At 40.5% G+C, this 12290-nt stretch overlaps 1 protein-coding gene across 3 annotated transcripts; it reads right to left on the reverse strand.

The window, feature by feature from the left end:
• Nucleotides 1–215: 215 nt before the first annotated feature.
• Nucleotides 216–8980, reverse strand: rab6a (RAB6A, member RAS oncogene family). Of its 3 annotated transcripts, XR_007959149.1 has the most exons (9): nucleotides 8633–8980; nucleotides 7065–7123; nucleotides 6932–6985; nucleotides 6410–6515; nucleotides 6174–6285; nucleotides 4443–4536; nucleotides 3942–4035; nucleotides 2526–2592; nucleotides 216–1633 (listed from the first exon to the last, which is right to left on the reverse strand). XR_007959149.1 is itself a non-coding variant. In XM_052047471.1 (8 exons), the coding sequence occupies exons 1-8, from the start codon at nucleotides 8700–8702 to the stop codon at nucleotides 1569–1571; spliced, it is 627 nt and encodes a 208-aa protein (XP_051903431.1). In that variant the 5' UTR covers nucleotides 8703–8980; the 3' UTR covers nucleotides 216–1568. The 3 variants fall into 3 exon arrangements, 2 of the variants coding, with proteins under 2 accessions (XP_051903431.1, XP_051903430.1); XM_052047471.1 differs by lacking the exon at nucleotides 4443–4536; XM_052047470.1 differs by lacking the exon at nucleotides 3942–4035 and having other exon boundaries at nucleotides 8633–8979.
• Nucleotides 8981–12290: the final 3310 nt, after the last annotated feature.

Consider the following 12290-nt stretch of genomic DNA (forward strand, 5'->3'; position numbering starts at 1 on the left):
CCATTGTAGAAAATTTTAAAACGTGGAACTCACGTAAACCAATTATTTTCAGAAAGTCAAGTCGTGCCTAAACTACTAGATGAAAAAAAGAAAAAGAAAATAAAAAACTTTATATGTAACACTATCAACACACACATGGAGTAACACTCTCTTCCTTGAAATGCATTTTTTTCCTCCAAGCATCCTAAGCTAAGTGGACTGACTAAGGAAGTGAGTTGCAGCAGCAGTAACAAGTTCATTTTATTTTTGTTCCTTTTAAATCAATTTCAGACAAATTACTGAATATGACTTCATGTAGATGTTGACACAAGCTATAATTGCACAATGAAAATTGCATGATTTACCAACGATTTAGCAGTGGTAGACGGATCGCCCTTGACAGGCACGTGTTCATCTGCGAACAGTGCTCAAGATATATGGATATTTTATTAGCAATTGAGGACTCATATCAAGACTGAAGAAATTAAGAAACATAAAAAAGAACAATGAATCCAGTAGAAATAAATACAAGTCCATCCATCCAGATAAATCACTAATGGCAATATCAACACCCAAACAAAACAAAACAAAAACAACTTTTTAATCAACCAAACTAGAAAGGTAGCCCTCGTTCTACATTAAAATGCACGCTGGATCTCCATTCGTAATTTTTAGTGTTTTCTTGAAAACGACTGTATATATCAGGAAATCTTCATCACACACTATCAAACAAATTGCTAAATGATATTCTTACAATTGAAAAAAAAAATCAAAATAAAGAGGGTAGAAAACGGAAGGCAAGAAAACAACAGGAGTATGCATGTGGACGGTCAAAGGGAAGGTGTGGTGTCGGCCCCTGCGGGCGTCATGCTTTTTCACGACATGCTGGGAGATGGGTGACCTTGCTGGTAAAGGTCGTTCTGACATGTCGCGCCTGTTTGTGAGTTTCAGTCTGTGTCGACACAGAGCTCTCGCCATGATAATGCCTGTTTGCTTTTAGTGCAACCATTTCCACGTTACATAACGGTAGTTTCCGGATAACACAAAATGATGTACGAATCCGTGCAAAGTGAGGTTAACAGATCCACATTGCACTTGACACTGTTAATGCAATGCTTTTTATTTATTTATATATAGACTTGTTGTTTTGCTTTACTGTTGTATGTTAGTTGCTCCACGTCCAGCACTTTGTGTGCAGTGATGGCTGTTTCAAAGTGCTCTATATACATTTGAGTTGAGTTGAGATATAACATGCTAAGTCCATTTGGTGCCTTCATACACGTTTGCCGTTTGGTTCCAAAAGTAACGTTTACACAAACGACTGCCACTGTGTCTCATTCTGCTTCTACCACCATTTGCATCCGAACATGACCGGAGCTCGGTGAAGCCATTCAAGCTCAAGCTGCGAATACAGTTTCCATGTTTGTGTGGAGCAGTGCAAATATCGATCCAAGACTTTAATGGCTGCCGGACGAGAGCGAAGGTCTCCCTTTTCCTTGGGGTTGGGGGAAGAGGCCGATGTAGTGAAGAGTACAGATAGAGACAAACAAGCCCAGTCAGAGAACCGTTTTCCCAGTGACGTAAGGAAACTAGCAGGCACAACCGCCTTCGTTGGCAGGCGGCTCTGCCGGCTTCTCCAGCTTGATGTCGATCACTGAAGGATGCATGAATTAGGGAATGTCACATTACTTTGGTGATATATTGTTTCTTAAAGGCTGAAGTCTGGGTCAGGCGTCGATTCGCTGAGATTTAAACCGAAACATCAGAGCAGCGAGGCAGACATGTTTTAACCACAAGCCTACCATGCAGCCCACGTACATGAATACAACTATGACAATTCACTGAAATCAAAAGCTGAAAAGAGCATTATGTTTGTAAAAGTGAAAGGTGTGATACGGCTGTTCTATTGCAGCCTATAAATTTGTGGCGATTAATCAAATTCAAATCAGCATCGCAATAGTCGAATGCAATACACAAATTGCAAAAGACGCAATTTTGGGGTGGTGGGGTTGTTTCATTTTGGTCAGTCGGTCGGTATTATTGATATGTTTATATAGTGCTTATGAAACGCAGTCCTCATGAAACATGAAACGGTGAAGCAATAAAGCCAGATTTACTTGCATTGCTGTTGTAATCTGACTGTTTATGCCAGTACAATTCAGTAAAATTGTTATGAACACATAAAAAGACTGCAAGTCAACAACTACAAAATACATAAACTGTCTTTCACATTAATGCAAGATTCATTTGATATTTTAGCACTAAATCTAGAACCTAGAAAACCAAAACATGTATAACTAATCTGCTGTTTATTGTAATAGATTAATATATTGCTTGTGTTTGTTTATTTAAAAAAAACCCCAGAAGACCTTGGAAAAATAATCACATTAAAATTCAATCATAACACCGAGGATAGATATCATGTGCTTTGACAAATCCGCCAACCTGCAATGAATGACAAGGCTGTAGAGCTTTGTCACGGGGGCTTAGGGATTTTCAGGGTTTATGACAAGACAGACAGCAAACACGCACACACAAAAGGATACTGTCCTCTCTATTTTTGTCCTGTGTGGTGTCCATTCCAGGGAGGGCGGCCGCCACGCGACGGAAGAGCTGCAGCAGGGGGAAAAAAAAGGGATTGTATTTTATTTATATATTTTTAATCGCTCCAGGCAACGAAATTGAGGAAATTGCAAACACTGTGAAACTCAATGAAATGGCTTGTATATGTATTGGCATGATCAAGCATCTGGTCCGCCTGAAACTCTCTCAGAGGAAAATGCTGCTTTCCACTGAGGGAGCTGAAGTGCTATGAAAAAGTACTGGCCCACCCTTTCTGGTTTCTGTGTTCTTTCCATATTTCTCACACACAAAGATTTCAGTTCATCAAACTAATTTTTAATATCACACAGAGACAACCCAAGCAAATTCAAAGTGTAGTTTCTAAGTGCAAATGTAATTTATTTGGACACGCACAAGAAAAAAAAAATCCAAACCCTGCTGTCCCTCTTAAAAAGTAATTGCCCCCTGAACCTAATCGTGGGTTGTGCCACCCTTGGCAGAAATAACTGAAATCAAGCATCTGCGATAATTGGTGATGAGTCTTTCACATTGGTTGTGGAGGAATTTTGGGCAACTCTTCTTCGCACAATTGCATCGTATGCGATAAATATCCCAAAAACCACAGAAATCAGGAAGGGGGGGGGGGCAAATAAAATTCACAGCACTGCAAGTGGGAAGCGAGTGATGAATTTCAAGAAAACGGTAATGTATTATGATCCTCAACATGCAGCAAATAGTCTCTGCACAGCAGTCCCGTGCAGCGGAAAGTTACGAGGGAGTATTAGGGGAATGCTCAAAACAAAGTCTAGTTGCGAGAAGAAAAAGTGAGAACAAATGATGAAGTCATAATATCACAAGAAGAAACACTGGTATTCAAAATTCAAATAGTAAAACTCCATTCCAATGATATTCAAGTTCTTAAAATTTCTGAATGTTTCCATTCCACCCTTGTAATTCCATGACTCAAACTCATAGTAATACTTTTGAACTTTTCAGCATTCTCCCTAATACTCCTTGATTGTAAATTCCGACACGTCTTTTGATATTTATCAAGGAGTGTGCACATTTCAAATTGTGTCTTTTTCTTTTTTTGCCCATTGCCAACACAAGCTTTTAAACGTTGCACTTTATAGACCGCACACTTACACACAGTATACATCCAAGCGTGGATGTAATTCCCTTGAGAGACTGGTTTGTTCCAATCTGTCATGCCTATTTTTATCATCAAAAGACAGTCAGAATGAATGGCCACACCCTTCCATGTCCACCCAGGGCCAGATGCCAAAGACGCCTTTTTCCGTTTAGAAGCATGCATGCGTGTGTAAAGCCGAAGAAAGCCAGTCAATGGACAGCATGAACAAACGTACACGCACAAAAGTCGGAGGTAGCGCACGCTCTACCTGTTTGACATTGTAGCCTGTCTTTGCACTGGTTTCAATATACAGAACATTCATCTCTTTTGCTCTTTGCTCTCCCTCCTCTGTGGTAATCTGTCTGTGATGAGTCACAGCGTACGGGACGCACACAGCCAAGCACACAAACACCCCCGCAGACAGACAGACACAGACAAGGGGAGGATGGGGGTGGGGGGAGGGGGAGTACAGGTTCAATATTTTTAAATGAATGAAGGAGTCGTGCTCATCCCTGCTCCTGCTGCCACCTTTTGTCAAGACCAAAAGTTCACCATCTGCACAGTGAAGAGGGAACGCAAGTCTGAAGGTAGACCTGGACATCGCCACCAATAATATTTATTGGTGGTTTCTTATCAACTACACCCTCCGATGAGTGACTTGGATGCGGAAAGGGAGGACAGGGTGGGAGGGGGTCACTTTTGGAGGCGTCGCCAAGGTGACAGCATCGGTGGCGAGGTGACTGAGCACGACGCTCGCTCTCGATCTTACCTGTTTGACATTGTAGCCAGCTTTTGCACTAGTCTCAATAAACATTACATTTAGTTCTTTGGCTTTCCGCTCTCCCTCCTCAATAGATACTTGCCTGTGGTAGATAAAGGGGTTAAAGTTGAACATCACACAATAATGACATTAACTTAAAATAAAAATAAAAGGAACCCCACTTTACAAGGCGCTCCATTGTACGTGTTACCTTTCTAGTTAGGTACCAATTTGTTTTGGGGGGTTGTTTTTCTGTGATAACTATCCCAAGGTAACATAACTTCCATATTTGCAGCTCTGTGTATATTTTTAGGCTGTTTCTGTAACATCCAATGATGCCAAAATAATATGCGTCAACACCCCGGCTTAAAGGAAAGTGGTACTAGAGTGTCAAGGAGTAAAATACATTTTGACCGAGGGACTAAAAACATCTGTCATGGTCAGAAAGTATAGTCTGGGCTGTTTGCAGAACTTGCAGTGAGTCTGCTCCGTGTGAAAGTTCTTGCTCTTCTGAGTAGCTGTTAAAAAGCTTAAACTGGCAATAACAGATTTTTATTATTTATCATTTTAATTGTTTGACAATTGGCATTTTTACAAGTTGTGAAGCAGCAAAATACACGTCTGTGTCCTCACATTTTTTAGACCTTATTTCAACCGGTTACAAAAGATTAACTCTGCACTCAAGGTTATGCCTGACCTTTTATTTGGTAGGCCAAGTGGCTGGCATGTTCCAGATCTTCCAGGCCAAATTTGATAAAGCTGACCCAGTGTTAAAAAACAACTTGCTGCTATTATGGCCGGTGCTATTCAAGGAAAAAATAAGCAAAAACAAATAAAACACTCCTCTCCATTACCTTTTTATCAATATGTGACAAGTAACCCTGAAAGGAGCCAAAAATCAAAAACAGTACCCATGGTCGGCACTACTGAGCATCGTGGAAGAGTTTATGTAAATGTACAGTAAGTGTGGTTGAATTATAGAATTGTTGTATTCAACTTTTGTTATTTGTGCAGTAATTTGAATGAAATATGTCCAATAAAACCGTGCACTTTTTGTAAAGTGGTTGCGAATAACGCTGAGTTGTTTGTTTTTCCACCTTGATTCCACCCCTCCCTCTGCATTGCAGTGCTTTTACTGTGCTTGCATTTGCACACACCAAAATACAAACACACACACATACTCGAGAAGTGAGACATGAAGCCGATCTGATTCACAAATACACAATGAGATTAACTTTAACCTAGATTCACTTTCAATAAAACATGAAAAAAAATCCATACGCGCGTGTGTGTGTGTGTGTGTGTGTGTGTGTGTGTGGTTTAAGTTTTACATTAGAGGTTGATTTTATTTACTACTTGTCCGGCAGTACAAGTGAAATATGAGATTTGAGGGTAAATTCAAATTTTACTTCATGAATTGCATGTACAGTAGATTTAATAAATATGTCAGGACGATGCGAGCTTTGACTATGGAAGAAATAATCTCAAATATAATCACTCTTAATGGGAATGGTTGTTGGAAGATATATGAGGAATAGATACAATATTATCATTTGCTCATTACTTTTGAAAGTGAACGAAAACACGGGTGGAAAATGCCAATCAACGCAGCGCCAGTCACACAGAGAAGACAGAAGTTGCTGCATCAGGAAACTCTGAACCACTCCATTCCAGCAGCAACAATCAATGTCTTCATTAGCATGCCGGCAGGCAGCGAGCGAGAGAGGGAGGAGAGATTACCTTTTGTCTGCAAGATCGGTCTTGTTGCCCACCAACATGATGATGACATCACTTCCTCGCTCCGTTCTCACGTCATCAATCCATTTTGTGGTTTGCTGGAAGGAGTTCACGTCTACCGACAAGATGAGAAGCAGACCAGAACATGGAGTCGATTCTGACTTTGCCGACAGGGTATATATTTGTAAAAGTGATTACAGAAAAGAAACAAAATGTGTCTGAAAGGAATCACCACCTACTTGTGATGTCGTACACTACGACAGCGGCTGCAGAGTCTCTGATGTAACTTGGGATGAGGCTCCGAAATCGCTCCTGGCCTGCTGTGTCCCACAACTGCAATCTGATCTAGAAGGCAGGATGGGGAAAGTTTTGGAGAAGGAGGAGGAAAACAAAAGAGACGAATGTGTGTGTGGGGGGATGATCAGACATAGTCAGTTATGCTGCTAAATATATGATAACTGGATATAAATAGAGAATATGAATTAGACATATTTGAATGTCGAAATGCATGTCTAATTCCATGTCCCGTCTAAAATGAATTGGACGGGACATGCAAAGAAATCAGCTTTTCACTTGTCATCCACTCCTTTTGAGATCAAGCAATGGCTTTGATTTGTGGGTGGAAAAGCCAGCAACTTATTGTGGCATTCAACTCACACTTAAAAGGCAGAAAAACATTTTTAATTATGCAAGATACGCAACAAAATCACATCAGAATGACTACAAAGCGAGACCGAAAAAAAAGAAATCCTCAAACTTACTGTTCTGTCCTCGAGATACATGGTTTTCGACAGGAAGTCGATTCCTATTGTGGCCTGAAACATGACACATGGTGTTAATTAGGCATACTACCCAATACATTTGTCAACACTGGATTATGAGCGTTGGCCTCACTTGGTATGTGTTGTCGAAGCTGTCATACATGAACCTAGTGATCAGCGAGGTCTTCCCCACTGAAAACAAAACACTTATCAAACAATGACTCCTTCGGGAAACGTCACATCATTGAGCACTTGCCAGCGTGGACTGTGACACGAAGCTGGACTGATTATCAAGATGCATTGGCTTGAAGATGACAGGGCCAAAGTCAAAAGGACACGCTGTCATGTCTGTGTTAGATACTGTATGTGACCGATAAGGCGAGGCTTGGTGGGACAGAAACATTGAGACATTTAAATCAATGCCTGTCAAGTGAATGAGCGACTGGGAATCGCCTTTCCCACATGCAAGGGCATTACAGTAAGTACTCATGAGTGAAAAGGCATGCAAGTTTAAAAAAAAATATGAGTCGCCTCATGGCATGGATATTTTTTTTTCTTGAGTTGGTAGCAAACATTTGACAAAGTTATACTTAGATGGTGCCAGTGAACTTCAGAACAAGCAACAGTTGGGCAAAGGGTGAACCCTATCCTCAAGAAAGAGGCCAAGCTGTCTGTTGCCACTCCCACTTGAAGTTTACTATGAACTTAGATAAAACAAATTGCAGGTCGCACCACATAATTGCCTGAATCATTTTTCAATATTTTGGGAAAACAAGAACAATTTTGAGAACACTTCTTCCACACCAAGCGGATTCAAGCATGCCGTTATGGTACTCAATGACACAGTCATGTTCTCAAACTGTTGGCATAAAGTTGGATGTTCAAAATGTCATGGTAGGATGCAGAGTTACGTACAGATAATGAATTCAGAGCCATTTGATGTGGAGGTGTGTCTTTCGTGTTTAGCTGAATTAATATTGACAATAAAATCTAAAGTTTCAAACAAGCAGTGCAATTCAATAAGTGATAGCGAGAGTGATGCAAGCAATCTCTTAGCTCATGTTACCAACCACAGCGATGAGTCACGCAGACTTCTAGCACAGTATTCATACTCAATACTGTATTGGCTTGAGGTATCAGACCCCTCTTGGGAGAATGCTTTTAAAACGTTTTGTATTGACAGCCCTTTAATCTTAACGTTGATAAATAAGGATTAAGGATTGTTAGTCATGCCCCTTTTTCCAAATGACATGAGAATTCGATGTTCTGCTTGACCAGAAAGTGGGAAGAGGAATACAGTAATGCTACTGGCCAGGTTTTTAACACAACATTACGCTCGGATAGCTAACTACAATAAATTGGACAACAAACGTCTGAAACTGACGATTTCAATCGATTTACAAGTCAATTGTTGTGTAAAGTTGATAATCCACCACCATTATCACTTGACGAAGTCAATGTGTAATGTCATCGGTTACTGTTGGAGTAAAAGAGCATTACGTTTTAAAGGAGGAAGCAAGAACTGAAATAAATTTGAGGAGTATGTATCACTATGTTACGTGGCTAATAAGAGCTAGCAATGACAACAGATTAAATCAACAGCAACAGCCCACCCAAAGTCTTTAGCCTCGTATCCAAATTGACACATTAATTTAACGCCGATTTAGGAAAAATGACTGTCCATTTGGCAATAACACTTACCACTCTGTTCCCCAAGGAAGACTAATTTAAATTTCCTTAGTGGGTTTCCAAAGTCTCCGGCCGTGGACATGGCTGTGAAACAAGCTCTGACGTGACTTCCCTGGAGCTTCCGAGCTAGCCAGCTAAGCACTTGTTTTCGAAAAGAAAAATAACCTGGAACGTCAAACCGATTCGTCCAAATCGTGACAGAAGCTACTTATGCGTGGTTTCAGTTGTGAAAATGTCCCTTTCCGATTTTCAGACACTTTTTTGACCACTCACCGCCGAACTGCACTGAAGTTAGCATTACAGTACATTACTTCTGTGACATGTCTACTGGCGAGTCCGACTTGCCACTTTGGGCACTTCTTCTTCACCGTACGTAAAACGCAATCCGTAAATGATTGCGCTGCCCCCCACTGGTGATAAAACAAATCACGGTGGAATGTACACTGTAGATATACTGTACAGTACAAATACTGTACTTGCGTAAAAAGACCGGTCGTTGGCATGGATTGAGAAATAAAGACAAACAATTTGCAGGAAATAAATACATTTTCTGACCAACTAACACTGAATAGTTTCCTGTGCCACAGTGGACAGAAGTCACTGTCATACAATTCTTTTTGTTAATAAAGAATTCATTGCGGAAAAGGAACACAATATCCTCTGTTTATTATGAATGTTTTTCACTTTTATTGTATTTATTTCTAAATTATAGTATTTAGTTAAATGGACGGATTATGCAGTGTATATTATACCGTCATTTGTCCACAGGAGGGCGAATTGTGACCCCCCGTCACTCGTGAGGCAAATGTACTGTAATGCAGTTTTTCTTGAGATCATGTAATATACACAATAGATTCTCACCATATTTTGTTTTTCTACAGTACACAATTCAAAATGCTAATATGTAGTTTATCAGATGTTCACTGAAATAATATGATACATTCAAAAGCAACCTTAAACACGCCACAGCACAAATCTTTATGGTGATATATTATGATGAATTATACAGTGCTAACATTTACAGACTAATGTATCACAATGTAAAACATTTTAAAACTGCGTTTAGTGGCGGTCCCAACTTAAATGCCTGCCTGTGTGAGACCCCCCACAACACAAGCAAACACAAATGATAAGCATACTGAACTCAACCTTTTTTTTCTTTTCTTTTTTAATATATTGAATGATAATCAAACATGAACACATTAATAGGAAAGACAATTTAGACTTACAGAAACAAATAGATAATTTGATAAATAAATTTAGCAACGGTGTTCCAGTGGCCCAGTGGTTAGCGCGTCGACCTCACAGTGTAGAGGTACCGGGTTCAATTTCAGCTCCGGCCTCTGTGTGTGGAGTTTGCATCTTCTCTCCAGGCCTGCGTGAGTTTTCTCCGGGTACTACGGTTTCCTCCCACATTCCAAAAACATGCATGGCAGGCTGATTGAACACTCCAGATTGTCCCTCAGTGTGCGCTGATGGTTGTTTGTCTCTATGTGCCCTGCGATTGGCTGGCAACCGTTGCAAGGTGTCCCCCGCCTACTGCCCGAAGACGACTGGGGTAGGCTCGAGCACCCCCGTGACCCTTGTGAGGATAAGTGAATCAGAAAATGGATGAATGGATGGATGGAAATTTAGCACCACATTGCCTGTGCGGCCAAACATACTTCTTATACCCAAAACCGCCTCTCGGTTTGCAAGGAATATACAGTAATTCCACTTGGAATCCATGAAATCATTGAAAGTAGAAGTTTAAAACCTTTTAAAATATGCCGGAAAATGTAGTGAATCCATTGCTGTGCTTGAACTCTCTTTCATAAAGCAACTGACAAATGCAAGCCAAGCCTGCAGCAACTGGTTCAATGGCTTTTTACAGAGAAGACAATGAAATTCATCTACAAAAGGTTTCATGAGTTGACTATAAAATCCAGGAATATGGTCAATAAATCCTCTGTTTATGTTTTACGAATGTTGTTTAATTTCGGTTGACTGATGACATCATCACAAACTCATCTATGAATCAAGTTCATGCAAACGTTTTTACTCCTTTGAATAACATTTGTATCACTCCTATAAATAAAAGAATACATTCATATAAAGAGATGAGATGTAAAACGACGGAATTAAAGTTTTGTAATTGTATTTCACTCACCGAGATCAAATGAATGTGGTGCTACACAATAGCTTTGCGATAAAATCTCCTGTGAAGTCCATTTTAATATCCAATTTTGATCTATCTATTCAAGAGCAATCTTGAACATTAGTCATTTTGAAGGCTGTAATTTGTGCTGCTGTGAAACTTCGCTCAGATACACTGACTGAGAGGAATTGTTATAGTCATTTATGGACCTTTTTCCTTTACCACGATGTCTTATCAAATCAAAACTGAAAGAATACATTATGCAGAGTCATATCGCAGCGAAGTGAAATGTGGGAAGCTAACCATCGTTATAATGACAGTCACATTTATGTTATTGGAAGGGTAATTTAATCATTTCCAACAAAATATGAGCGAATAAATCGAAAGCAGCGGCATACAGGAATACATGGGTGTTTGTTTACACGCGTGAAATGAAATGTGACCTCCTGCTGAATGGTAGGTTCAGTAGATGATTGAATTCCTATAGCATGAATGCATAAAAGCATGGCCCAGTTTCAGAGTGGATCCCCTGCACATATCACAAAACAGACAAACGAGAACATGACCAATTTACACTTGATAATTTATTTTGCTGCTGCTTTGTGTAAGCACAGTGAATGTGTTTTTGTGCATTCTTGAGCTGTAGGTCATTGAAGACACACCTGCGACTCTGTGGTTCACATCCTACGCAAGCAATATTTTCCATCTGGCTGATGCCAGCGCTACATTCTGCATGAGGCCCGAACATTGCCAAACTCGAGCCATCCCCCTTCATTGCCCGCCTCCACCTTGCTGCTCTCCTCCGCTATGCCATATGTCCTTGGTAAGATAATGACCCCAAGATGCTGAACTGACAAATTGGTCTTTCACACTGTCCCCTGTTAGACATTTCTAATTGTTCACTTACGTGTATGCAACGGATTCTGAAATGCATGATGGAGTTTGCTCTTAACTTCACCGTAGAGCTGATTTGCTCTCCCGGTTACATGTTTCCACAGTAGGAAGTCAGATAAATCAGAAACTGCTAAATCTTGCCATCACAAAATCTCCAAAAAGCAGTAAGATGGCACAAATTAAAATGCCAGCTCAAACAGTGACTTCATTCTGACGTGCAAGTTGGTCATAATACAACTGCATTATTTACCTGTGCTAAACGACTGCACCCAGTCCTCTGAGGATGGGGAAGCCCTTCTATGACTCACAAATGTGGCTTTTATTCCCCTACATTTAGACCGCACATGCAGAAATATGGATGCCTTGAACGGGCTTCCTATATGTGACCGTACCAATGACGCATCTCCACCTAAATGTGCACATGATGGAGGGAGACCTTCCCATTTCCACACCACCTAATATAAATCTAATGAATGCAGCTTTCAATGTCACAGCAAAGTGCAATACAGCACTCACGTCTCCTGAGAGAGATGGGGAGCACGTGGGATGTAATGAAGGAGGAGGAGGGGGAGTAGGAGTGAACAGAATGAAGAACATAGGGGCTGATTAGGCAAGGGAATATGGGAATGGCATCAGGGT

The sequence above is a fragment of the Hippocampus zosterae genome, chromosome 16 (genome assembly GCF_025434085.1).
Source record: "Hippocampus zosterae strain Florida chromosome 16, ASM2543408v3, whole genome shotgun sequence".
NCBI classification, from domain to species: Eukaryota; Metazoa; Chordata; class Actinopteri; order Syngnathiformes; family Syngnathidae; genus Hippocampus; species Hippocampus zosterae.

What these genes read in the sequence shown, in the direction of transcription:
- rab6a (XM_052047471.1), bottom strand. Translation starts at nt 8,702, where the DNA reads ATGTCCACGGCCGGAGACTTTGGAAACCCACTAAGGAAATTTAAATTA. An exon ending in CTTCCTTGGGGAACAGAGTG is followed by an intron (nt 7,124 to 8,632) that starts GTAAGTGTTATT and finishes TTTTGTTTTCAG; the next exon opens with TGGGGAAGACCTCGCTGATC. An exon ending in TGTATCTCGAGGACAGAACA is followed by an intron (nt 6,516 to 6,931) that starts GTAAGTTTGAGG and finishes CCTGCCTTCTAG; the next exon opens with ATCAGATTGCAGTTGTGGGA.